The sequence below is a fragment of the Penicillium riverlandense genome (genome assembly GCF_028828495.1).
Source record: "Penicillium riverlandense strain IBT 135883 chromosome Unknown utg000007l_segment0_segment0, whole genome shotgun sequence".
Classification (NCBI taxonomy): Eukaryota; Fungi; Ascomycota; class Eurotiomycetes; order Eurotiales; family Aspergillaceae; genus Penicillium; species Penicillium riverlandense.
The window spans coordinates 260099-285692 of NW_026643198.1; the positions used below are offsets into that span (position 1 = coordinate 260099).

The 25594-nt window shown below is 53.7% G+C and overlaps 14 protein-coding genes across 14 annotated transcripts; 9 read left to right on the top strand and 5 right to left on the bottom strand.

The window, feature by feature from the left end:
- Positions 1-31: 31 nt before the first annotated feature.
- Positions 32-2051, top strand: N7474_007673 (uncharacterized protein; the record flags this gene model as incomplete). The annotated part of the gene is made up of 2 exons (XM_057199083.1): positions 32-168; positions 221-2051. 2 exons carry the CDS (start codon positions 32-34, stop codon positions 2049-2051), a joined length of 1968 nt encoding a protein of 655 aa, XP_057049784.1.
- A 496-nt stretch (positions 2052-2547) lies between these two features.
- N7474_007674 (Rpp14/Pop5 family protein) lies at positions 2548-3224 on the top strand (the record flags this gene model as incomplete). Its single annotated transcript, XM_057199084.1, has 2 exons — positions 2548-2776; positions 2953-3224. The coding sequence occupies 2 exons, from the start codon at positions 2548-2550 to the stop codon at positions 3222-3224; spliced, it is 501 nt and encodes a 166-aa protein (XP_057049785.1).
- Positions 3225-3300: 76 nt separating this feature from the next.
- Positions 3301-4456, bottom strand: N7474_007675 (GTPase GPN2; the record flags this gene model as incomplete). The annotated part of the gene is made up of 2 exons (XM_057199085.1): positions 3301-3969; positions 4019-4456. The coding sequence occupies 2 exons, from the start codon at positions 4454-4456 to the stop codon at positions 3301-3303; spliced, it is 1107 nt and encodes a 368-aa protein (XP_057049786.1).
- Positions 4457-4622: 166 nt separating this feature from the next.
- On the top strand, positions 4623-5806 carry N7474_007676 (WD40 repeat domain-containing protein; the record flags this gene model as incomplete). Its single annotated transcript, XM_057199086.1, has 3 exons — positions 4623-4632; positions 4689-4944; positions 4993-5806. The coding sequence occupies 3 exons, from the start codon at positions 4623-4625 to the stop codon at positions 5804-5806; spliced, it is 1080 nt and encodes a 359-aa protein (XP_057049787.1).
- Positions 5807-5981: 175 nt separating this feature from the next.
- Positions 5982-6861, bottom strand: N7474_007677 (ribose-5-phosphate isomerase RKI1; the record flags this gene model as incomplete). Its single annotated transcript, XM_057199087.1, has 2 exons — positions 5982-6424; positions 6489-6861. The coding sequence occupies 2 exons, from the start codon at positions 6859-6861 to the stop codon at positions 5982-5984; spliced, it is 816 nt and encodes a 271-aa protein (XP_057049788.1).
- A 1582-nt stretch (positions 6862-8443) lies between these two features.
- Positions 8444-8920, top strand: N7474_007678 (uncharacterized protein; the record flags this gene model as incomplete). The annotated part of the gene is made up of 1 exon (XM_057199088.1): positions 8444-8920. One exon carries the CDS (start codon positions 8444-8446, stop codon positions 8918-8920), a length of 477 nt encoding a protein of 158 aa, XP_057049789.1.
- A 545-nt stretch (positions 8921-9465) lies between these two features.
- Positions 9466-11079, top strand: N7474_007679 (uncharacterized protein; the record flags this gene model as incomplete). The annotated part of the gene is made up of 3 exons (XM_057199089.1): positions 9466-9814; positions 9859-9908; positions 9967-11079. 3 exons carry the CDS (start codon positions 9466-9468, stop codon positions 11077-11079), a joined length of 1512 nt encoding a protein of 503 aa, XP_057049790.1.
- A 1354-nt stretch (positions 11080-12433) lies between these two features.
- Positions 12434-14191, top strand: N7474_007680 (NEDD8-activating enzyme E1 regulatory subunit; the record flags this gene model as incomplete). Its single annotated transcript, XM_057199090.1, has 2 exons — positions 12434-12808; positions 12863-14191. The coding sequence occupies 2 exons, from the start codon at positions 12434-12436 to the stop codon at positions 14189-14191; spliced, it is 1704 nt and encodes a 567-aa protein (XP_057049791.1).
- A 271-nt stretch (positions 14192-14462) lies between these two features.
- On the bottom strand, positions 14463-15928 carry N7474_007681 (tRNA-splicing endonuclease subunit SEN54 family protein; the record flags this gene model as incomplete). Its single annotated transcript, XM_057199091.1, has 3 exons — positions 14463-14911; positions 14970-15760; positions 15816-15928. The coding sequence occupies 3 exons, from the start codon at positions 15926-15928 to the stop codon at positions 14463-14465; spliced, it is 1353 nt and encodes a 450-aa protein (XP_057049792.1).
- A 156-nt stretch (positions 15929-16084) lies between these two features.
- N7474_007682 (uncharacterized protein) lies at positions 16085-16360 on the top strand (the record flags this gene model as incomplete). The annotated part of the gene is made up of 2 exons (XM_057199092.1): positions 16085-16135; positions 16184-16360. The coding sequence occupies 2 exons, from the start codon at positions 16085-16087 to the stop codon at positions 16358-16360; spliced, it is 228 nt and encodes a 75-aa protein (XP_057049793.1).
- Positions 16361-16644: 284 nt separating this feature from the next.
- Positions 16645-18003, bottom strand: N7474_007683 (arrestin C-terminal domain-containing protein; the record flags this gene model as incomplete). The annotated part of the gene is made up of 2 exons (XM_057199093.1): positions 16645-16887; positions 16948-18003. 2 exons carry the CDS (start codon positions 18001-18003, stop codon positions 16645-16647), a joined length of 1299 nt encoding a protein of 432 aa, XP_057049794.1.
- Positions 18004-18747: 744 nt separating this feature from the next.
- Positions 18748-19399, top strand: N7474_007684 (putative DNA polymerase delta subunit 4; the record flags this gene model as incomplete). The annotated part of the gene is made up of 3 exons (XM_057199094.1): positions 18748-19087; positions 19138-19205; positions 19256-19399. 3 exons carry the CDS (start codon positions 18748-18750, stop codon positions 19397-19399), a joined length of 552 nt encoding a protein of 183 aa, XP_057049795.1.
- A 1784-nt stretch (positions 19400-21183) lies between these two features.
- N7474_007685 (CFEM domain-containing protein) lies at positions 21184-21876 on the top strand (the record flags this gene model as incomplete). Its single annotated transcript, XM_057199095.1, has 3 exons — positions 21184-21267; positions 21332-21470; positions 21530-21876. The coding sequence occupies 3 exons, from the start codon at positions 21184-21186 to the stop codon at positions 21874-21876; spliced, it is 570 nt and encodes a 189-aa protein (XP_057049796.1).
- Positions 21877-22607: 731 nt separating this feature from the next.
- On the bottom strand, positions 22608-25559 carry N7474_007686 (putative ubiquitin-protein ligase (Asi3); the record flags this gene model as incomplete). Its single annotated transcript, XM_057199096.1, has 2 exons — positions 22608-25064; positions 25116-25559. 2 exons carry the CDS (start codon positions 25557-25559, stop codon positions 22608-22610), a joined length of 2901 nt encoding a protein of 966 aa, XP_057049797.1.
- Between the last annotated feature and the right edge of the window lie 35 nt (positions 25560-25594).

The window sequence follows — 25594 nt, forward strand, 5'->3', positions numbered from 1 at the left end:
TCTGTTCCGTTCTCATCCTTCCCAGATCATCATGCCTTCCTCTCTTGCGCCCGCCGCCAACGGCATACAGTCGGCCAACGACAACATCACTCGCTTCAACCCTCCGAGCCGAGTCCTCTCTCCCCTTAGCCACGCCCTGTTCCACAACAAGACACGATGCTTCGTCTAGTAAGTGCGCCCGCCAGGTGCAATAGGACCTCAATTGACCAGCTTCCTCTAGCGGTATGCAACCCCGCGCCGTGCAGGGCATGCTTGACTTCGACTTCATCTGCAAGCGTACCACTCCCTCCGTGGCCGGTATCATCTACACCTTCGGTGGCCAGTTCGTCAGCAAGATGTACTGGGGTACCAGTGAGACCCTCCTGCCCGTCTACCAGGACGTGGAGAAGGCCATGGCCAAGCACCCAGACGTCGACACCGTCGTCAACTTCGCCTCGTCCCGTTCCGTCTACAGCTCCACCATGGAGCTGATGGAGAACCCCCAGATCCGGTCAATTGCCATCATTGCCGAGGGTGTGCCCGAGCGTCGTGCTCGTGAGATCCTGGTGGCTGCCAAGGAGAAGGGCATCACCATCATTGGCCCCGCCACCGTCGGTGGGATCAAGCCCGGTGCGTACAAGATCGGTAACACTGGTGGTATGATGGACAACATCGTTGCCTCCAAGCTGTACCGCAAGGGTTCCGTCGGCTACGTCTCCAAGTCCGGTGGTATGTCCAACGAGTTGAACAACATCATCTCCCAGAACACCGACGGTGTGTACGAGGGTGTTGCCATTGGCGGTGACCGCTACCCCGGTACCACTTTCATTGATCACCTGCTCCGCTTCCAGAACGAGCCCGAGTGCAAGATCCTGATGCTGCTCGGTGAGGTCGGTGGTGTGGAGGAGTACCGGGTGATCGAGGCCGTCAAGAACGGCACCATCACCAAGCCCATTGTGGCCTGGGCCATTGGAACCTGCGCCAGCATGTTCAAGACGGAGGTTCAGTTCGGCCACGCCGGTGCCTCGGCCAACTCTGAGCTGGAGACCGCGGTCCACAAGAACAAGGCCATGCGGGAGGCGGGCATTCACGTCCCCGACACCTTCGAGGATATGCCGGCGCTGCTCAAGCAGGTGTACGACGCCGAGGTCAAGAAGGGCTCCATCACGCCCGCTCCCGAGCCCGTGGTGCCCAAGATCCCCATCGACTACTCGTGGGCCCAGGAGCTGGGTCTCGTCCGCAAGCCCGCTGCTTTCATCTCCACCATCTCCGATGACCGTGGCCAGGAGCTTCTGTACGCTGGTATGCCCATTTCCGATGTCTTCCGGGAGGACATTGGCATCGGTGGTGTCATGTCGCTGCTGTGGTTCCGCCGCCGCCTGCCCCGCTACGCCAGCAAGTTCCTGGAGATGGTTCTGATGCTGACGGCCGACCACGGTCCCGCCGTGTCCGGCGCCATGAACACCATCATCACCACCCGGGCCGGCAAGGACCTGATCAGCGCCCTCGTGTCTGGTCTGCTGACGATCGGTTCGCGCTTCGGTGGCGCGCTGGACGGCGCCGCCGAGGAGTTCGCCAAGGCCTTCGACAAGGGGCTGAGCCCCCGTGACTTTGTGGACATCATGCGCAAGGAGAACAAGCTGATCCCTGGTATCGGCCACAAGGTCAAGTCGCGCAACAACCCTGATCTGCGTGTCGAGCTGGTCAAGGAGTTTGCCAAGAAGCACTTCCCCAGCACCAAGCTGCTCGACTACGCCATTGCCGTCGAGACGGTGACCACCTCCAAGAAGGACAACCTGATCCTCAACGTCGACGGCTGCGTGGCCGTCTGCTTCGTCGATCTGCTCCGCAACTGCGGCGCGTTCTCTACTGAGGAGGTCGAGGACTACATGCGCATGGGCGTGCTGAACGGTCTGTTCGTGCTGGGCCGCAGCATCGGTCTGATTGCCCACTACCTGGACCAGAAGCGCCTGCGCACCGGTCTGTACCGGCACCCGTGGGACGACATCACGTACCTGCTGCCCACCCTGCAGAAGGGTGGCGCCGAGGGCCGTGTGGAGGTCAGTATGTGATTTTTCGTCGTGTGTTTTGCAGCGCCGTCCGCTGGTGGCATATAGTCCGTTCCTGTTCGGAGGGACGGTGGAGTTCTTTTGTTACTTTTTCTAACGGTTTTCCTTTGTATCTGCGCCCGAGGTGGCATTGATTGATTGATTGGCCCGGGTTGGGCGACATAAAATGGCAACCCGACTACGGTATTTGATTTAATTTGTTTAGATGACTAGATTCTGGACTAATGAAGTGTCGCATATGAGAAAGAAAGTGTGTAGAGCAATTTTCTAGTAGGTGTAGATCCTTATCGCTTATCGCGCACCTTGTCAACCTCATCTTTTTCCCTCCAACTGTCCAACCTGCCATCCACTCCACGCACCATTTCCTCGATACCCAGACTGTGCCATCCTCCTTTCTACAGCTGAATGAATTACTCCTCTCCATAAATCCTCCACAATCGCGCAACCGACCACCACCACGCGCGATCTTCAAATCCAACTCCTGATCATCGATTGAATCATGGTCCGTCTAAAGAATCGCTACCTCCTCCTGGACATCCTCTACCCAGACCCATCCACAAGACCCAATAACTCCAAGTCCGCCTCTCCACAACTATCCATCCACGCTCCTACACCAGGCACCCTGACCCCGGGCCTGCTGGCGAAGATGGTGAGGGAGGAAGTATCTGCTCTCTTCGGGGATTGGGGGGTGGGCAAACTGGGCGGTGCGAATGCAGGGGGAATCAACGGTGAGTTCGATCCTTTCTTCTTCTCTCATGAGTAGTGAGAGGTATGTAGACTGATGATTCCGGAACGAAATAGTAAAATACCTCTCTCCCCGCAACCTCCACCGCAATCATCCGCTGTCCGCGCGCTGCCTTCCGACTGGTCTGGACGGCTCTCACATACATGTCGTATGTCCCAGACTATCAAGAACAACCAGATAAACGATCGGGCGGGAAACGGGCGTGCGTGTTTCGGGTGCTCAGGGTGTCCGGGACGATGCGCAAGGCGGAGGAGGAAGCTATTCGGCGCGCGAGGAAGGAGATTGTGCGTGTTAGGGGGTTGGAGGAGAGGGATGTTCTCGGTGAGCTCGTTGGTGGTGCAATTGGGAAAGACTCTGTGGGGTTTGTCGGAGTTGATGTTGATATTATGGATGAGAGTGAGGATGAGATGGTGGGTGGGGATGAGGATTGAGCTTTTGCGATAATTATTATGAGATACCCTATTATGATATGTACAATACAATACACTTGCATCCATCCGCAAGAGGTCATGACTTGCGCTGGACTTTCACTCCACTATATGGCAGCGAGCCCTTCCAATCATCCATCTCGTCCTCCCCATCCTCCTCCTCACCGTCAAAATTCCCCTCCGCAGCCCGGCTAGCAGCTTCTCTCGCCCTCGCCTCCTCTTCCAATTCCCTCCGCTCAATCTCATCATATTCATCCTTCGAGTCAATCCATCTCTCCTGCACATCCCTTACATCCATACTCCCCAATCCCTCGCGAACAGCAACCTGCCAGACCGTATCATTCGCACCCTCCGCCGGCCCAAACGCATACCCCGAGGCACGATCAATCGCTTGTAACAAATTCATCATACTCTTTTTATCCTCGACGGCCAGCGTCTCGAAAGCAACGAGCGCGAACTCCTCGACCAATTCCACAATCGCGGAATTCAGCGCTCCGAACTTATCGTTCGATAGGCGCGGGGACTCGGCTTCTAGGTAGGGTAATAGGTAATTCAGGTCTTGGACTTCGGTGTAAAAGTCTAGATTGAAGGGAAGGGGGGCGTAGTTGGAGAGGTTGTCAATTTTGGTGAGGACGTTGAGATGGGGTAGGTCGAGTTGCAGCATGGCTCGGAGGGATAGGAGGAGGGTGGAGATGTACATTGAGGGGAGGGTGAGGGCGTAGGAGTCGACGAGGTGGATGACAATTAGCTGTTGTGAGTTAGTTGCTGGTGTCTTCGATGTCGAGGGAGGTACTAACTCGATACCCCAATTTCTGGATTCGAAAGAAGATATTCCGCAGGGAGGGGTGGTGCGTGAATAGCTCGACTTGACCGGGACAGTCAAACAGGACATAATCCTCTAATCCCTCGTCAGGTTCATTCTTGTGTGGGGTGAGATACAACATACCCCCCAGCTCTTTCAATCCCTCCTCAAGCCACTCAAAGTTCTCCTCCAGCTCTTCCAGCGCATACAGCGTCGCCCCATTCGGACCCAGTTTATCCTGATCCATAATCTCCTCCAGCGTCACCAAGTCGCGCACGTCCAGCGCACACGGGTACGAGGTCTTGTCGTTGGCGGGGTCCAGGTTGACGATGGAGCATTTGCGGCCGATGGCGCCCAAGAACTGGTGCATGCCATTGCAGTAGGTAGACTTGCCGGCGCCCGGGGGGCCAATGACCAGCTGGGCAAAGGGCATTCTGAGCTATGCTGATGACTATAAGAGAGAGGTCAAGGTCAACTTTTTTCTTATCGATATCGCGGGGGAATGACATGGATGGCGGTGGAAAATGGCAGAAAATGCGCCTAACGACGGAGCGACACTGGAATCGGGATTCTTCCTTTACCACTGTGTTGCGCGCGACATGTCGTCCAGTGAGTCTCTTTTCTGTGTATATGATGATGTGATGTCACGCCTAACCGCCATGTAGATCAATTCACCGTGGCGTCGCCGCCAACAGACGCCATCTCCGCCTTGAAGTTCTCGCCCGATCCCGACTCAACGCGGATCGTGGTGTCCTCGTGGGACAAGAACGTGTATCTATATGACTTGCGCGATGAGAATGGCACGGTGGGCGAGGGGAAGCTTCTCCAGAAGTTTGAGCACCAAGCACCCGTGCTGGACGTCTGTTTTGGCGAGACCGAGAACGAGATCTATACCGCTGGATTAGACTGGGATGTGCGGAAGTAAGTCTCTCTCCTAATGCTAAGTGAATAGCGTAACTGACTCGCTAGGATTGATGTGAACACATCAACACAGACAGTGCTCAGCAGCCACGAAGCTGGCGTGCGCAGCGTCGTCTACAGCCGTGAGCACAACATCATCATCTCCGGCTCCTGGGACTCGACACTGCACATCCACCGACCAGACGCCGGCTCAAACCCCGACTCTCTGCCGGCCACCATTCCCCTCCCCTCGAAACCATTCTCGCTGTCCCTCACCGCAACGAAGCTGGTGGTCGCCATGGCGTCGCGCGCCCTGCACATCTACGATCTGAAGGCCCTGGCCTTGCTGACAGCGCAAGCGGACGGCACCACAAACAACAACCGGGTTGAGGTGGAGCCGTGGCAGCGCCGCGAGAGCAGTCTCAAGTTCATGACGCGCTGTGTCGCGTGCATGCCCGACGACGCCGGGTACGCCTCATCCAGCATTGAAGGCCGTGTTGCGGTCGAGTGGTTCGATCCGTCGCCCGAGTCGCAGGCTCGGAAGTACGCTTTCAAGTGTCATCGTCAGACGGCTGAGGATAATGTCGACGTCGTGTATCCGGTCAACGCGCTCGCTTTCCACCCCGTGTTTGGAACCTTTGCGTCCGGCGGCGGGGATGGTGTTGTCGCCCTGTGGGATGGTATCTCCAAGCGCCGCATCCGCCAGTACCAGAAGTATTCGTCCAGCGTCGCTGCGGTTGCGTTCAGTGGCAATGGCAAGTATCTGGCGATTGGTGTCAGTCCCGGGTTCGAAGATGGCAAGGACGATGTGCCGGAGGGAGTCGTGAAGATCTTTGTGCGCGAGCTGGGAGAGACAGAGGCCAAGGGTAAAGGCGCGAAATAGAGCAGAAAAAGGATAATTGATTTCTTTTGATACCGGTCTTAAAAACAAACAGTTGCATCTACCTCTCCGAGCAATTGGTAACAGCGACATCGTGTATTTCTAAACGTGTCTAACAAACAATCTTGGTATCATCTAGTCTTATATACGTTACTGCATCCGATTGTCGACCACTCACTCAAACAGCCGCCTTGCGAACGGACACAGTCCCATCCGGCATCCCAAAGTAGGCCGCCACAGGCCGCTGGCCGCCAATGCCACCGGCAGCCTGAGCCTCGGGGCCCGTTAAACCCGAAAAGATACCGACCTCGAGCACGCCGGAAATCTGCTTAATCGTGCGCGCCAGTTCATTCACCTCCCAGACACCACCAGCGCCGGACCCGTCCTTGCCAGCCGCGACGTCGGCCTGGGTGAGTAGGGCCGGGAAGGGGGCGTCAATGATGAAAAAGTCCTGGTCTGTCTTGAGGGGTCCTTCCTTCGACGAGACGTTGGTGCGGATGGTGGGCTTGACGCTGCCAAGGGCTGCCAGTTTGCGGAGCACGCGGTACGCGGCGATCGGGGCGACTTCGACGGGGACGTATTTCCAGTTGGACAGGAGACGGGGCTGGAGTTTGCGGGAGTCTGATGCGATAGGATAGGGATTAGTTCAGGGTATTTCTTCCTCCGTGGTGGGGGGTGTACGTACCCGCCACACAGATAAACTGCTTCGCCTGCATGGCCACAATCTTCTCCTGGAACAGACAAGCGCCGCCGCCCTTGATACAGTTCAATTCATCGTCCACCTCGTCGGCACCATCAAAGGCCACATCCAGGATCGTGCCTGCAGGGATGGCATCGAACTCGACGGCCGTCAGCCCCGCGTTGATGATCAGCTGGCGCGACTGGTAGCCCGTGGGCACGTAGCGGGTCAGCGAGGTGTCCAGGCCGGCGGCCTTGATGGCCTCGACGACGTAGACGATGGTGGTGCCGCTGCCAATGCCTACCCACTTGGCGTCCTTGGGGTAGTGGTTGGCGACAGCGACCTTTGCGGCGGCGCGTTTGGATTCTTCGACGCTCATGGTGGCGGTGGAAGCGAGCCGGGTGAAGGAAGTGTGAGGGAAGGATGTGCGGGGTTGACGAAGAGGGAGAGGAAGATGAGAAAATGGAACAGGAGAAAATCGGAGACAAGAGCGCGAGCAACGGAGGAGGACCATGGGTGAGGATGAGATGTGGAGGGAAGAGAGGATTGGCGGCATGACGTGCGCTTAGTACGATGCCATTGTACTAAGTAAACTCCGAGTACTATAGTGTCTTTTTCTTTAGGGATTAATATTGTATAATTTACTGTGAGAATGGTCTCTGATTCTTAGTCTTCACACTGACCAGAAGATTCAGAATTGTACCAGACGGTGCCGCACAGACCGAAGGAACGGATGGATCAGGGCGCAATTCGGGCGCCAATGGGAGACCGGCTAGACTGCGCAGACCCGGAAGTATATATAGTTCTTCAATTGACAATCATCATCCACTTTCAGTCATATGTGCTGGAATTCCAACACTCGGCCGCCAATTGGCTCACAGGCATCAGTTGCGACGGTTTTTTCATGAGCAGCCAGCAGATTAGCAGAGCCATTGCAACTATATGCGGCCATCTCATCCGAGGCAACGCACGAACAGGATATTCCATAGACTCCAAGTACAGATCCTGCCAGTGCGCGGAAACAGTCCCTCGGAAAGGTATGCCCGGTCCTCCATACTCTTGCCATGAATATAATTCTTGGAACCGTCCACCCATGAAATGCAACGCATATAGCAGAATTCCAATGTAATTTCCAGGCTGATAGCAAATTTACTTATCTGAAACTACTAAACAGACGACTGCCATCTTGCATGCGCAGAAGCAGTCAAACAATAGATCAGTCTGAGCTATTAATTAGGTGAGAAGCCCAGAGGGCAAACGAACAAAAGGCCTCCCTCTGTTTCCCACGACGTTTGTTTTAATGCTTTAACTGTCGTCAGCGACCAGACAGACACATGACTCTGTCAGCTCTTTTTCCTTGAACAGCTTTCATTCTTTCTTCATCCGTTCTCCTTCCTCCTTCGTTCGTCCTCTCTTCTTCCTTCCCTCCTTCCTTCTTCCCTCTCCCTCTTCATTCTTCACTCTTCTTTCTTCCCTCTTCCACCCATCTCTCCCCTCTTCCACTCATCTCTCCCCTCCTCAACCTTTTCATCATATCTCTCTTCTTCCTTACCCACACAATATTGCTGGCCCTGAACCTTTTTCTCAGAACGACTTGCGCTTCTGATCCACGCTCCCATATTCTCCGCCGTCCTCACATTCTCGCCGCCAAAAGTCATGGAGAACATATTTGGAGCAACCTCCGCGGAGTTTGCAAGATCGTATGTGGCTTGCATGTCACATAATACTGCTGTCTAATACTCTGTCATTTAGCGTCCTTCCACTCTACAATGGCCCCCAAGTCATGATCAGAATCGAGTCTGGCCCTTGCGAATATACAGTCTCAAAGAATCTCCTCTGCAGTCGGTCTTCATATTTCTCGGCAATGTTTGAGGGAAGTTCAAAGAAGGAGAACAGCAGACGGCAACCCTGGAAGAGGTTAAAGGTGTGGTCTCAGTGCAAAGCTTCGAAGCACTTCTCCAATGGCTATACCTAGGGCGAGTCAAATTCAGCGTGAATTTGCGAACCTTGCAAACATGTGCAGCATCAGTGGGATGGAGTCTCAGATGGCCCAGCAGATCAAGGAAATTCTTCGCGCCAACCCTGGTCCACCCACGCAGTGGGGAACGAGGGACGATGATACCAACACCCATTGTCTTGCGTCTCACCACATCGAGTCGGCCACTTTTCTTCCTGTTGGGCACCCAGTACGGCGTGCAGTGGCTGCAGCGTCGGTTGAAGGTTACCTTGGAAACGACACACATAAGTTTGTGGGAGAAACTCGAGACTATCCGGAGTTCGCAGCTGATCTTCTCCAAGAGCTGAGGGGAACCCTAAATGAAATGAAATTCGACAAACGCGGTGCATTCTTCCAGGACCCCATCAGCGGCCAGGAACTGAGGTTCGGCAGACTTTGCCGGAAAAGGAAAGCGCCAATGGCAGAAGACCCCAGCACTTGAGGTTGGTGACGAGCAAGCTTGTGGCAGTGCCTGAATGGTGTAAGCAGGTTCTCATGAGTAGTGTGACATGGGAAGATGGCCAGCATGGAAGTTTCGAACCCTCGTCTTATTCAAAGTGCGCATCTATGTCTGTGGGATGACCTAGTTCAGCAAAATTAGTTACCGTTGCAGGATATTTCTACCAGCAAATGTCAGCAAGTGCAATCAAAACCTCTCTTCTAGTAACTAGATCTAGTTACTATAGGGATGTTACTGGTTATATAATCTGGCCTGACTAGAATGAACAGCCGGACAGAATATGAGCAAAATATACCATTATGAGACCAAAAAGTGCCCAGGCAACATTTCAGTTCTATACAGTAATTTCCACAGTTGACATATTGAATAGAAGGCGTGATCGTAAATACCCCGTATAAATGGAGCGATCCTAGCGCTAATGCTTATACTCGGGCCGGACCCACCCCGCTGAGCCCCTTCGTCTCACTACTTTTCAGCCTCCCCTGAATCCGTGGATCAACCAAAATCATTCCCCCAACTTCGTCATTATGCCAAAAACACGGCAGCTGCTTCGACGCGAAATCACATATTCCGAGGCCAAGACTGAAGAAGTTAATATTCTCCATCAGCTTGAATATCCTGCCGAAAAAGCTAGATTTTTCGCTCACCTTAATGACCATCGTGAATGGATGAAGACTGCTGTTGCCCACCATCTCGGCCTAAGATCCTCTGATGACTGTTACGTGGCAGACATAGAAACTTGGCGTCATGGGAGTTTCAACGTTTGCGTCCCGATAAGGATCGATAGCGGAGATGAAAACTTTCTCATGATGCGATTTCCCTTGCCATATCGCGTCGGCGAGAGCTTTAGACCTGGAAACGCCGACGAAAACTTCAGTGTGAAGTAGGGTCCTATTCATGGCTCCAAAACAACTGTCCAGATGTACCGATCCCAAAATTATATGGCTTCGCTTTGTCTACTGGCGAAACGGTATGGATCATCGCCAACCCAACTATTCGATTTCTGTCACTTGATTAACTGATTCTAGTTCACTCGACTTGAATATTTGCCATTTTTCCCTCGATGTTTCGACCTTTTGCGTCAACGTTTTCTATCCTGGTTAGGGAAACCAGTTCCTTCAAACTATGCCCGCCATCAGAGCACAGATCCGATCTTCACTAGTCGCCCAGTCGACAGCGGCTACGTTTTGATCGAGTACATTCTAAACACACGCGGGAGTATGCTTTCTAACACATGGGAGGAAAAACGGCATGACCTAAAGCTCCGGACGAACCTCTTTCGTGATCTTTCCCGGATTTTTTTAAACATTACCCGAGTTCCTGCGCCTAGAATCGGTTCATTCATCATTGACAAGGATGGATACTTGCGTCTCGCGAATCGGCCTCTCTCCGTCGAGATCGAGGTTTTGGAGAATGAGATGATTCCAACTGACATGCCTCGCGATTATACCTACTCAACAGTCGACTCCTACGTGCTTGATATACTCGGAATTCATGACAATCGTTTTCGATATCAACCTAATGCCGTCAACCATATGGGCGATCTGGTGTACCAACTTTCTGTATTGACTGCGATGCGAACCCTTTCCCGGTCAATCTTCAACCGAGCATTTTGCAGGGGCCCGTTCGTCTTCAACTTCACCGATTGTCATCGGAGCAACATACTTGTCGATGAAGAATGGCATATAACATCCTTAATAGATTTGGAATGGACCTGCACTCAGCCAATCGAGATGTTCCAACCACCGTACTGGCTCACAAGCGACCACGTGGATACAATTGTTTTAGAAGAATATGACACAATCCGGCACGAATTCATGGACGTTTTGAAAACAGAAGAGCAAGCTTTTACTACCAGCAACCGTGGAACGTCCCAGCTACAACTCTCAGAGATCATGGAACAATCCTGGGAATCGGGGGCTTTCTGGTATACATTGGCTCTGTCCAGCCCAACTGCAATTTTTAGGCTATTTGACTCGCGTATCAGGCCTATGTTTTTGGTAGGTAGCGATGATGAATTTCAGATTGTTATGCCATTTCTCTTTGAGAAGAAAATCGGACGCCTTGCACATCGCAAGCTTGAGGACAGAGAAGAGTATGACAAGAATCTCCAGCAAGCTTTCGAAGACCACTCAGGTTGAGATCGTCCAGTGGTCATTTCTTTCCAGAGCCTCTTTTTCCTAGGATATCCCGCTCAACGGCTTCATACATGTTTTCCATCCCTATTTTTTACTGTTCCCGTCTCTCTTGTCTTTCGCAGCTTTCGCCGATGAGCTGAGTTGCTCGAAAGTCTTGGCGTCTATGGTCTTTCGCAAGGTTCCCTCTTTCGATTCACCCTTGTTGGATGAAGATCCCTTGCTGGATGAAGATCGGCCGGTCATTTTAGAAATGGATTTTGTTCACGGTTCAGGTCTGTCTCCACAATTGGTAAGTCAAGAGGTTTTGGCACAAGCAGGATCTAGTGCTTGTCTCTAAGGGTCCTGACCTTTCTGTAAGCCAATTATGGCAGGAGATAGTTAATGATTTGAATCTCGTGAGCTGAAGGAGCTTTGGCGGATGTTGCAGATGCTGATGGTGATCGGATTCAAGAGATCTTGATGGACGCTTTATAGTCATTTTGCTTCCTACAGACTACAAGAAGATGTTTTAGGCAACAGCCACGATCCCAGGTCTTTTGGAGGCGCGGATGACCTGAACCATCTATGACTCTTTCGCTCTGGCAAGTATTGGACCAGAGCTATCCATTTCGCTATGGCCATATGCAACTGCGCCGCTTTTTAGAGCGATAACGCCTCACCTTGGTATGTCAATGAACTATTGGCATACTTCATATCTGAAAGCGAGCGCGAGCAGGCAGATATCCTCATAACTTTTCTCAGCCCTAATATAAGTGGTTATTCTGCAAGAACATGGCAGGGCTTGGCTTGACCCACCCACATTCACCTGCGCCATACTACGCCTCTTGCCACTCTCCCCTTCATCGGGCTAGCTAGATGTTTTCAGTCTCATCTCACTCTTTCGCCAACGAGTCATATTCCACACAGCCTTCGGAGGCTTCGGATCTTTGTCGCGGGGCTCCGCCGAGGATACGCTTCAGGACATCTTCAATATGCCTTGCGAAAACCCAGCAACTAGTCGAAGATGATCAAACTATGGACGTTCCACTTGACGTAGTAGTAACTTTCCTGCCGAGCTTGGATATCCGCGCTCAGCTATAACCGACCTCTGTAAGAGTATATCCAGTCCTCGAAGTATACAATACCGCATTATACCAAATCGGGTTAGATCACTTCTCCAACTTAGCCGCATCCCGCTTACCTGACCGCCTGGCAGTGTCCACAGCTCCTTCCCCAACAACAGCTGATGTACCAAGAGAGAGAAGCAGCAGCGCAATTGTTGATGGTCTGAATGCTCCCTGCTTGAATTGATCTCTTACCATCTCTTTTTCTCTCTCTCTTGGTCTTCTCCCCATTCCACCCACCACACCGCACCACGATGGCCGACGTATTCCCCGCGGTCCTCACAGGCCCCTCCTCCAAAGAGCGCCGCTACGACCGCCAGCTCCGTCTCTGGGCCGCTACGGGCCAGCAAGCCCTGGAAGACTCGCGCGTGCTGCTGGTCAACTCAGACGGCACGTTCGGCCCACAATCCACCGGCGTGGCAGGTGTTGCTGGAGTCGAAGCACTCAAGAACCTCGTCTTACCTGGCATCGGTGGGTTTACAATCGTCGATCCGGCGACTGTGACCGAGGCGGACCTGGGAGTGAACTTCTTTTTGGAGGAAGAGTCGCTGGGCAAGTCCCGCGCCGAAGAAACCTGTCGGTTGCTGCGGGAGTTGAACCCGGATGTACAAGGGTATGCGTATTCCAAGGTAAGAGCTTCCTTTTCTCTAGACGGGAGACAAACTTGAGCTAACTGGGTTCAGCCCATTACGCAACTCCTCCAAGATCCCAACTTCCTCGCGCAGCATAAGCTAGTGATCATCTCCGGACCGACGAAACGCTCCACCCTGCAATCTGTCTGCCAGGAAGCAAAGAATCTCGGTATTCCCGTGCTGTACACACACTCCGTGGGCTTCTACTCGGCATTTTCTCTGCAACTACCCGCCGAATTTCCCATTGTCGAGACGCACCCAGACCCGGAATCAACACAGGACCTGCGTCTCCTCAACCCATGGCCCGAGCTCGTCGCCGCAGGAACAGCGCTGGGCGACCTAAGCAGCATGGACGACCACCAGCACGGCCATGTGCCGTACATTCTGTTGCTGCTCCATTTCCTAGAGCAATGGAAACAGACGCATGACGGCAAAGCTCCAAGCAACTACAAAGAAAAGACGGAGTTTCGCGAATTCGTCCGCTCACAAGCACGCACGAATACCCCCGAGGGCGGCGAGGAGAACTTTGATGAGGCTGTGGCCGCAGTAATCAAAACCATCTCCCCCTTTGAGCTGCGCAGCTCAATCCGAGAGATCTTCGCGATGGACCAGTGCCAGCAACTAAAACCCGACTCGGCCGATTTCTGGATTATCGCCTCCGCTATCCACAAATTCTACAATGATAACAACGGCGTTCTCCCCCTGCCAGGCTCGTTGCCCGATATGAAAGCCCAGTCGGCAGACTACGTCTCGCTACAGAATATCTACAAGGCCAAAGCACGCCGGGACGTTGATGAGGTATCCGCTACAGTGCGGCAGCTAGAGACGCAGCTAGGACGTACCACTCCCATCCAGGACCGTGAGATCGAGGTGTTTTGCAAGAACGCAGCCGATATCAAGGTCGTGCGCGGCCGGCATATCCCCTTGCTCTTGGAGGACTGTGACGCAGCGACGATCAAAACAATCAGAGGAGGGTTTGCCTCGGATGACAAGCTGGTCGCGATCTACGTCGCATTCGAGATCCTCGACGCGGTGGTGAGCGAAGTGCAATCCATAGCCGAGATGCAAAACGGCGGAGGCCAACTCCGCCTGCCCAACATTGAAGACGAGGAGCTCTGGACGAAGCACACAGATCGCATTTTGAAGGTTCTTGCTGGGGACACGGGCACTGATTTCCCCGCTGAGCAGAGGGATATCCTGGAGGATGCGATGTGGGAACTCCGTCGAACCGAGGGCGGCGAGTTGCATAATATCTCTGCGTTGACGGGGGGCCTGGTTGCGCAGGAGGCATTGAAGGTCTTGACCCGGCAGTATGTCCCGCTCGACAATACTTGTGTCTTTGACGGGGCGCGGAGTCAGACTGCGATGTACCGCTTGTGAGGTGATATCCACTATGGGGGAAGGGAAAACAAGGACAGAGAGGGGATACAGATACAGGCTAGGCTTAATTACGACTTTATGAAATGAACTACTGAACGGAAGCTTTCGCTAAAATTATATGCTACAATGCATTCCATATATCAATCATTCACGAATAATGTCATTGGGTATAAAAATGTGTCTAATCATGGCTAATATCATCTATGAACCCACCAGCCATTCCCAGCCATAATGCAGAAAAAAAGCAACCGAATCTCCTGCTGAAATAGAATTACCGCCCCTTCGATTTCCCAGAATACCCACTCCGCTTCGTCCCAGCGAAAGGCTTCACATTCTCAAAAAGCTTCTCCTTCCCAAACGCCGCGTCCCCAACCCGGAGATAACTCACAACCCCCTGGTCAACAACCGCAAGGATGACATTGCGATATCCATGCCGCAGACGCATGTACATCATCCTGTCCATCTTCTCCCCGTGCGGCGGAACCAGAGGCGTGGAATGGAGGAGCGCGCTGAGCTGCGTTAATGTCGGGAGCGTCGTCTGATCGCGTGTGCTTATGACTGCGATTCTGAAGTCCGGTGGTGGCGGGGCAGTTTTTTTGTAGCTGGTTGACGGTTTGTAGATGTGATATACCACGCGGAAGGGTGCGGTGGGTTCGAGATTTGGTTGTGGGGTGATGGGGTCGTACCAGGGGATGATGGCGAGTTTGCGGTATACATCAGCTGAGACGGGAGCTTGTTAGAGATATAACTAGATACTGAACGGAGGGAGTTGACTCACCATAGCTGCGATGGATGCCGCAGCCCACGACGGGACCGGTTTTTGTGGAGGCTGTGGAAAACGGGTCATGGATCCATTCGAAAAGACGACTGAAGATCCCACCGAGTCCTGGGCCTCGTTGCGCAGGATTTAATTGTAGTGCACGTTCCTGTGCATTGCTGGTGTCGTCCGTCTCATCATCCCACCCGGGAGCCCTGATGAGCGCATACCCTAACCGTTTCAGTCCGGTATACACCGAGAACCTCTCAAGTGTGAGTCCGCCCCGTCCAATGAAGCACGTATATGCCGCCTGCAGACTCATCGGAATCGACGGTTCGTCGACCGAACCAGTCAACTCCTGCGGCCACCGGATATCCAGAGACCCTCGCTCAAGCATGTACAGCGCCTCCTCGGGCAACAGCCAAATACGATTCCACCGATCTGCCTGACCCATCGCCTTGAAGTATGTTCCCTTCGGACTGGGAACACAAACGCACGCTTCAGCAGAGACACCAACGCCCTTCTCTGAGACCTTGGAAGGTTTTGTCTTCGGGTCCGAGTTTGACGACTTTATATTTTCATCCACGGTTTCCAATGGCTCGCGCAACGAATGCGCAGGCGGTGGAATCGGCCCATCTGGTGAGTAGAAGGCCACAACCTGGTTCTTTGGGGCGTGGATGCGCGGATACGAGAGCGCATTGTGCATGGCCTGGCGCGAGGCGGAGAGGACATCGGCTTGGAGCTCGGTTGGGTTTGGTTCGAAGTCTTTTTCGCCACGGCGGGGGAGGCTGGCGTTGGATGTGTCGGTGAGACTGGGTTGCATGTTAGTATGGACTGGGAGGTAGTGGTCGAGGTGAAGGCACGTACAAGTTGAGATGGTTCAACAGGCGGAAGTCTTGTGTTTCGTCGGATAAGTCGGTTTCGATTTGCTCTGACCCTGTGGCAGGCGACCGGGTTGTATCTTCGTCGGCGTCGGCCATGGTAGGCAGCCTAGAAGGGAGAAATTGGGGAGAGAACGAGGTGGTGACTGAGTTGAGTTGGAGTGAGTCGAAAAAATGCTTATCGATAAGGTGCACCCACCACCTCCACATTCTGACTCGGGGTTCTTCCTCTTCCCTTCCCACCCAGTCTCCCCCATGGAGTCCAACACTCAGAATGCAGTGCCGTACAACGAGGCTTTGCGCAAAGTATGTGTGCATTCACCTGTACTTGACCCCTGTTATAACACATGGTAGATCAACAACAGTCTCGAGAACGCCTTGAACACTTTCGGCCGGTCCTCGCGACAATACCACGCGGTGTTGGAAATCCTCAAGAACTGTCTACTGGATATCGAGCGCGAAAAGCAAAAACAGACTGTTGATCCAGATATGTTGAGTACCGCGATGGGCTTTCTACAGCTGGGAGAATGACCGTCCCTCCATACATCACTGTATATCGTGAACACGCCAAGGTTCTAGATTCACACTACTGGTATTATATGAAAAGACCTCCAAACATCAACAGATACTGGGGGAATGATGGGAAAAAGCAACACGGGTTCATCCAGGCCGCTCGCGCGCAACTCCGCCGCCCCGGATCGAAAGCCCGTAGCCAGTCAGCCAGCTCCCAAACACCCCAAAAAAGAAAAGGACACATTTGGCCATGCAATATAACTCCGGGATCATGCAATCGTTACAACGTGACATCGGTACACTCAGTCGATCAACGGTTTCTTCTGGTTGCCAACGATGGCACACCCGAGGTGACTCAGGGCATTGGGATCGGAGGGGCGCACGATCGAGGGGAGAGGCAGCATTGGGTTGTCTGGGTTGACGTGGGCGGCATCTCGGGCGGCTTGTTCGATGGCCTCCATCTCTTCTTTGCATCCGGCGTGGTCGAGCGGGCAGACCACGATCGGTTGGCGGATGGTGATGTCTCGTGCGGAGGTCAAATGGGCCTGGAGGATACGTTAGTTTCCGGACATTTCAGTAATCAAAATCAAAGAAAGAAAACCCACCCGCACTGTGAGATAGTACTCGATTTTGTAGAGACTGGCAGTGGTGGTGAATCCGCTGACCGCATACATGGGGAACTGGGGTTTGTTCCGAGGCAAGATCCCGTCTGAATCTCGGGGGTCCTTGGCGGGAAACACCAGCCCCAGGTTTGTCAAATAGCCGGAATGGGGCAGTCGGATCCCGATACTCTCGGTTTTCTTGGTCAATGTCTTGACCTTGCGTTGTGGCTCGTCGCCTTCATGGTTGTATATGATCTCCTCGTCAATGCCGATGGTGATCTTGTTGATGGTCACTTTCCGCGCTTTGCCCATCCAGTCCTGGTTCGGTGACAATTTCACATAGACGCTGACGGGGTCGAGTGGGCCATACGACCACCGTGGCAGGGATATGGCCAATGTCACCAAATGATCTGATACACGTTCCGCCGACTCTGGGCGGTTATACATGCCAAAGGTCGAGAGGGTATCGTATCGCGCCAAAGGTACCGGAAAGCAATATTTCTTTTGTTCCGTTTGTCCCTGCTGGACGGTGACCACCATCTCATAGGTTGTCTCGGCGGTGCGGCTGGGGAGCTGTAGACTGGCCGGCGGTACGCGCCGCGAGGCATCGCGCCCACCGCGTCCGAATGGGATGAACAGCACGAAGGGCAGATCCATTGAAATGACCTCCTCGTGTTCACGGCCCGCGGGACATCGAAACAGCAGCATCTCCTTGCCCACGATATCAGTAGTCTCCTTCCGCGGGGGCGCCAGACGCTTTTTGGTGACGGAGTCGGCCTGCGGGTGGATGGTCTCTTTACGCATGAGGGAGATGGTGACGAGGGACACGTTGACGGGCGCGGTGATGCCGGCGCTAGGCCGGATCTCAACTTTGCCTTCGATCCGGGGCTGGTGGTGGTGTTGGTCAGTGAGGGTAGGGGGAGCATGATGGAGGGGCTTGAAGGATGAGTACTCACCATCGTTGCCGAGATGCCCGGATAGCCGATCAGAAAATTGCCATTCGGCGGGCCGGAGATTCGCACAAAGGCGGACATGACGGCGCTGCTCCCGGGCCACCATGGACCAGCCGCCGGGGAGTGTTGGCGTGGGGAAGACGTGCAGACGCCCTCGGGTTCATAGAGGCCCGCGCCCTAGGGGAGGGCGACGACGCGGGGCAAGCGGGATGTGGATGATTTGAAATGGGGCGGGATGGTGGCAGGGATGAGGGATGTTGTGTTGGGTTGGGTTGGAAGGGAGAAAGAGGTGGTGAAGGTGTGCAGAAGTTCGCGAAAAGGTGTTGGTGTGGGGGAAGATAGGGAGAGTGCCGAGATGCGCCCGAGAGCCTCGTTATTAATGGGGGAGTACGGTGATATATAGTTAGGGACAGATCAATAGATAGAGGTCATTGGTATTGTTATAGGACAGTTCTGATCTTTTGTACACCCAATTCTTCTATTCATGTATCGAGGTATACCATTGAAGCCACTTCGGTTCCTGCTGATTTAGGGTTTGCTCGGGGTCTGACGATGTCATGCTAGCTGTTCCCGGCGAGAACCTGCTCGGTAAATGAGTTGTGAGGGTCTGTAGACGATTCGAATCTACGAAACAGAATAGTGATGGAGTCAATTCTTTGTAAACATCCACCTCTCCAAGGTACCCTTCCCCCGTTCCATGGGCGTGCCCGCCAGTCAGCAACGAACTCCCGGTTGCGCTGGGCAACCTGCGAACCCTGAATGACATCGCCGGATCCACCCACTTCTTCCCCAACCACCTCTCTCTTTCTCGACTACACTTAACTTCCCACCACCACTACTCTACGTCCCCATGCCTCCCCGTCGCCGTGGCGGGGCGTCTGCCCCAGATGCTCAGCGGACGCTCTCCTTCGGCGCCCAGTCCCGCGTCAGCAAGCCTACGGCAGCAGCCCAGAAAGCAAAGAACCTCGATTCCCTCAAGTCGCCGTCTGCTATTCCCGAGCCCCAGCAACACCCCGTGACTCCAGCCGAGCCGTCGCAGCCTCATGTCGCAGAGCTCGCGGTACGACAGCAGGCCGCCAAGGCGATCCAGGAACCACAATCCGAGGAAGACAAGCGAGCTCTGAAGCTACGCAAGCAGGATCTTGAGCGCTACTGGAAGAAAGAGGAGCAGAACAGAAAAGTGGCTCGAGGTAATGGCCCCCAAACTCAATCGGAGATCTAAGTCTGACCGGCCATGCAGTGCACCAGCAAGGACTCGATCTAGACGAGCAGATCCTCCGGCATTTTGACCTTTCCAGCCAATATGGGGTATGTTTTTACTGAGTGAGCAAAAAAGAAGCGTTCTAATGTCATTTTAGCCCTGTATTGGCATCGCCCGTCTCAAGCGCTGGAGACGCGCGCATCGGCTGAACCTCAACCCGCCCATCGAAGTACTTGCCGTCCTTCTCCAAGACCAGGACCATGTCAAGGAACGGGCGCATATGGATGAGCTGCTGTCGTGAGTGCAGGGGACAGTATGGATGAGTGGGCGTCGATGGAGTTTGAATCGTTTTTCCGGCGTTGGGCATTATTATACGGATACCAAATGACGAATGAAGGACCTTTTTGAGGGATTGTAACCCCCCTTTTCTTTCCCCTGAGGCCGCATAGATCTACTGTTTCTTTCACGCGGTTGAGCCGGGGTTGCAGTATTTTCGTACTGGGCTAGTTAGCGGCGGAGGCCCCCGGAGAATATATCTTCGTCTGCCGGGCCTCGACCTCGTCCTTTAGGAAGATTCTCCGCGAGGCTGTGTAGACAATGCCCGATGCCTCGGGAGCAACATGCTCATTTTAAGTCGGATCATCGACGGACTGGAGAAATAAACTCGTCCCCATTCCGGCCCGCTGATTCGTCCGCTGGTGTTTCAGAAAGATTGAATGCGGCCGGAGAATACGAGACCGCGATGTCTGAATGGTCTTGCCGTCAATTACAGCTTGTTGCTTTGTAGATCCTCATTCTACCTCCCGCGCTATTTTAGTTGCGCTCCGCAACTAATCGTTAACGACCATCTGAGACAGGGTCCTGGACCAGTCGAGCCTGCGCCTCCGAATGTCTCGTTTACTGCTTACATACCACTCAATTTAATAACTAATACAATGCCCATGTGATAATGCCAATCCTGTCGGTTTTATGGCTCTGCAGAGCACCTTGGCACCGAACCCCCCTCTAATACGGTCGCCACCGTTCTAGCCCTCAGCGGCTGCCATGTCTCACATCGGATCGTGCGAGTGAGTACCCGGCGTCCGACCTACTTCCACGATTCTAGTGGAGCCAGGGGAGCCCACCCGCTGTGGACCATCTTTTACTGATGCAGACACGACCAGCAGATTTAGCTGCCGTGTTAGCACAGAGAGAGTTAGCGCCGACACGACGTGGGCCGAGAAAAGCGTTGGGGCACGCAGATCGGATCAACAAAAACATTTGTAGTCAATTAGGAGTGTAGGGGCAGAACGAGACTGCCGACGCTGAGTCCATCGGGTCAGAACCCTGATTGGGATAGTCGGATGCTACGGTTGTTATTAGTGTTTCCCCCAGATTTCGTTTTTGTTCCTGGGACTGTCACCCCGCCGACGCCACATTTGTGCTCCACTAACGACTAAGTGGTCACTAGCTGACTGTTCTAACTTTGTCCCTGGCCGCCGATGTCGTTACTATTACGTACAGCTCCTCGAACACCTATCTTCGTCCTGTGTACACCAGTGGAATCTTCTGTGGAAGGCCTGGAAACGGGAGGCCTAGAGATGAACCAGGCCTTCCAGACCTCCACCCCGCCGACATGTATGGGCGTATGTACGACCTGGGTGAACGTGGTACCCGCTACCTCCCCAGACAAGGCCACCCCAAAACAAAACACACATTATTCACGCTTGGCGAACATGCGTACGTACGCTCGTCGCAAAGCCACCGGCATCATCAGGGTTTAATCTATTTCCCCCGGACTGATGGCTAGCCCTGCCCTCCCGGGCCGCCCAGCCTCCAGTAATTAACTCTCGCCCATTACAGACTGAGTCAAGCCGCGGAACATCATTTCCTTTGGAGGAAACATGTGATGGGGTCGCTACGGGCGATGCGACCTATGCCAGGGTTCATCGGGACAAAGTCTATACTAGTACAGGCGGGTCCAGCTTATAAAATGGTCTTGATCACCCGCTTCCCCCCTGGTATTATATACTTGCCATATCCCATATCACTCGTTCACAACAGTCGTTTCCGGCTTGAAGAAAAGATACGAAAATTATAATCAAAATGCAGTTCTCTCGCGCTCTGATTGCCCTCGTTGCCGCTAGCCTGGCTAGTGCCCAGGGCCTGCCTAATATTCCCAGCTGCTCGGTGCGTGATACCTCTCTGTCTGGATGATATCAGATGCATCTATACTAACACTTCCTCGCTTCAGCTCAACTGCTTCATGTCTGCTCTCGGGAGTGATGGCTGCTCGGACCTGCTCGACTTCGCTTGCCACTGCCAGAAGCCCGGCCTCGTCAGCAAGGTGACGCCCTGCGTCAAGTCCGACTGCGACGTGGCTGACCAAGTCTGTACGTCAATCCCTCGTCCCTGGCCTCGTTTTAATACCTAGCGCTAACACCCATTCCAGCCGTCTCCAACGCCGTGGTCTCTCAGTGCTCCTCCGCTGGCCACCCCATCGACGTGCCTCCAGTGCTGACCACCACTTCCGACACGACTACCACCACCACCACTACTACCACCACCTCGGCCTCGGAGAGCAGCTCGTCCGCCAGCGCTGCCCCGACCACCACCACCACTGCCGCGGCCAGCAGCGGTCCCGCTAGCTCGTCCAAGGGCAGCTCGACCCCGGTGTCTCCCTCCAAGACGGGTGGCTCCAGCCCTTCGTCCACCCCCGGCTACAACGCCGCTTCCAACCTCCAGGGTGGTATGGCCGGTGTCGTTGCTGCTGCGGCCGCTGTTGCGTACGTCCTGTAAATAGCTAATGGTGTACCCTAATCTCGGTACCGTGTTCTGCTTTTCTTTCTGCCTGCGATGATTTTATCACCTGCGCTCGATTTTTGGGTAGAAGGTGTTTTTTTCGGAAAGGTGGACTTATGGAAGCGGTACGGGCACTTGTATAGTTTTGTGATACTTAATACAATGCTACAAGGCGGGTCTGAAATCATGATTCCGTGCTATCTGTATTCTATTACTGTTGTTTCTCGGCTAGAGTGTGCCTGTGTTATGTAGTAAAGGGTATGGTCGAAGTTGTATAGTTTTTGTTATAGTGAGGCGAAGCCATAGAACCGGTGTTGGATGAAGATATGCTCCTTTATTCGAAGTGCCACGAAACAAATTAGTATATTCAGTCTTGGGGCAGTTTAGTTCGGTTGAAACTAAAAGGTATCCCTTGCATTAGCTTCATGCACGGATATATATTTCCATGCCCGAGTCAATCAATCATGTATCGCGTGCTCCCCACAACCACCAGGAATGAAGATGTCAAACAATAATGACATAAAATGTACACTAAACTAATAAATATCTGTAAGGCAGCACGTGTGTATCTTCGGAGACCTAAACCTCACCATGGAAATAAAATACCAAATAATGCAATATGTTACACCGGTCCATGCCAACACCCAGCAAAGAATAAAACGACCCAGGGAGAAAAAAAGAGCAAGGTAATGCAGTGCAATGCAACATCAGTCCTATCAGTCCACATTTCATGGAACCCACAGGCGCATAAATCCGCCAACCTCCTGGCGACAGGTGACGCAGCTCCCGAAATTGTTCATGGCGAGACTAACTCGACAATCCTCACAGATACACAAACAGCGACAGGGCCAGGTGATGATGGCGCGCGGGTTAGTTTGGCAGACGACGCAGGGCGGGCCATTCGGCAGGCCCGTTGCGCCCGATTCCCAGGTGTTGGGATCGAGGGATTCTTTCTCTGCGCGGCGGGAGAGGATGAGGTGTTCTAGCATTTCGGATTCTTCTTCCTGGGTGGGTTTGCGTTTGGTACCGCTGGATTGAGAGGATGAGGGGCCGTTGATCAGACGTGATGATAGTAAAATGCGGGATCGCTCTCGTTCCACTTGCTTCTGGTACCGACTGCGGGTCATGATCTGGGAGGACTCTTTTCCGAGGCTGAGATGTGCGGCGAGAATTCGGGCTTCCTGGCGACTTTCGTGATCGTGTGGGTCGAGAAGGCGTGCGAGGGTGCCCATATCTATGAGAGTATCTTGGGACGGTGTGCTCTCCCGGGAGAACTCGGTGGGATAAGGGTTAGTCTGGGTGGGTGTGCGGCGACCATCCGATGCATAGTCTTCCCACTCGGAGTCAGTGGCATTGGTGGACACTGAGACCATACTGGTCGTGTCATCGTCATCGACGGGAGGATTGTAGTCAGATGTATGGTCTTGGTTGCCCCAGCTCCCACCCAACTTCCACCAGCCGTACAATTTGTCGTCCAGCCGAAGTTCATCAGTCCCTTCCCACTGATTCCGACCAGAGCGCTCTCGTTTTCTCATTTCCAGCTCGACATCAAACTCGTGGTCTTCTGGGAGTTCGAGCTCTCCATCTTCGGTAAGTATCCAGAAATCCAAAGACTCCGGATGAGCCACATCACCGGTCCCGGGCTTGAACTGGCGTGATCCAGCCGAAGGTTTTAGCCACCGCGGGCGAGTGTTGATGCCCAGTCGATCAAGCAATCGACTAAGCCAGTAGGCAATCCAATGACCCAGAAGCATGAATATGGCACGGAAGAACGAGATTCCATGAGCACACCGAACTGCGCCACGCACAGCACCTACACCGCCAAGTTCAGCCTGAGATCGCATTGATCGGGAACCGTTCTTTGGCTTTTCAATCTTTTTTTCCTTATTGTAGCCACTCTCCCATGCCGAGGGTGCTTGCGGAACGTCGAAGCTTGCAAAGCCCGCAGCGTCGAATGGCGGGCCACCGTCAGCTTGATTCGGCCAGTTGCCATAGGAAGAGCTTTTCTGTCGGGAAGCCTCAATCTCGGCGAGACGGTCTTCTTCCAGCCACGTCATTGACCGTGCAATAACCGCCTTCCCCTCATTCAAGAACACTGCTTCGCTAGCAGCTGTCAAGGCAACGTAGCCAATACGGAGCAAAGTTGTGTAGAAGTCGTCATGCCGGTTGATGCGGATGCTGCGGATCTGGTTGGAACCTTGCATGTTCTCGTGAGCTAACGAAAATCTCTCGCGCAGTGTCAATGTTTGGGAATCTTCCATATCCAAAGAGAATGCAGTGATGACTAGCGCGAGTCCGTAGATCGCAAGACACGTCACGATGCCGGCTAGAACAAGCATGTGTGGGACGAACCCGACGCTGCAGACGGTTGGAAACTTGAGGACACCCGTCTCATTGTTCACGGGGGACCCGCTATAGAAGCCCCAAACCATGGCAGCCATGAAACAGAATCCCCAGAAAGCGGTGTTGAGCAGACGATAATTACTCTGCTTGCCGAAGACATCAAGGACGTGAGAAGTCAGACTGTTAGAACAAGATATCAAGGCGATGAGAAGTAACTCCGGCGTGACGTTCATTCGTTCCAGAACCTGAGATCGTGTGAGCATTTGAAGCGGCGAGGGAGACTCGGCGGATCCGCCTTCGCTGAGAGGACTTTGCTTAGGCAGGCCGAATAAACCCAGGCCGATAGATTTGCTGATCATGGACTCGGCCTCTGCAAAGGCGAGTGAATGCTCAAAGATGGACATGCCCGCCTCGGTCAACACAGCTCGGCCCTGCAATGCACACGACAGTGTTTCGACAAAGTGGCTAAGGCAAAGTACCATGAAAACCGGCCACAGGATAGAGTAGGAGCCATAGGGAATTTCTGAAGAGCTGCCCAGCCGGCCCATCTTGACTGCGCTGCAAGATTGCTGGTCGGATTCCCAGCTCAAGAGCTTTGAGCTCAGCGAGTACAGGGCCCCGCCGCCACCGGCATAGTCGAAAATCAGCCGCTTCCCGGGTTTTCCATAGCGCATTGCCCCATAATTGGGGGAGGTCTGGCACCGAATACCCCGGAGCAAGACGAGGATCTGCGTCACGAAGAGGATGATAGGAATTATGCGCAAGGCCAATCGTCGTTCCCAACCCAGGCGGAGATGTCGTCGTGTAGATGCGTAAATAGCAATGCGGTTCAACACAAGAGCCTTGAAGATCGTTAGCACCCTTCCCTAGAATGCAGAGACACAAATGCTCACCTCGATCAAACAGGCAAACGACCAGAGACTCGTCAGATAGGAGAAGAATCCGCCGAGTTTCCTCATAGTCTGCAGCAAATCACTGAAATGGAACCCTTCGCCTCGAGCCACGGCATCGGCAACTCCCTCGCCAACTATATCCGCAGCACCGCGTGTCGCCGCAGCCGCAGCGCCATCCGCCAACCCCGTCTCGCCCACAGTCGCAGCAGCTCCACCCCAAAGACTTGTGGAGAGGTTCTCAAGCCCAGAAAGTCTCGCAATGCTTCGAGGGACGGTACGGAAAGCAAATGTTTCTGCGCGATAAAGGACTCGAAGGGGAAACAGGACGACGTCGCGGGCCGAAGACGGAAGCAGGGAGTAACCGGAGGCGGTAGCGTTCAGCTGATGCATGAGCGGAGCGGCGGAGGTGCTCGGGCTGGTTGCGGGACCAATAATGCCAGACATGGTGAACTGGTGCCTGTGCTGCGGTCCCCAAGCAA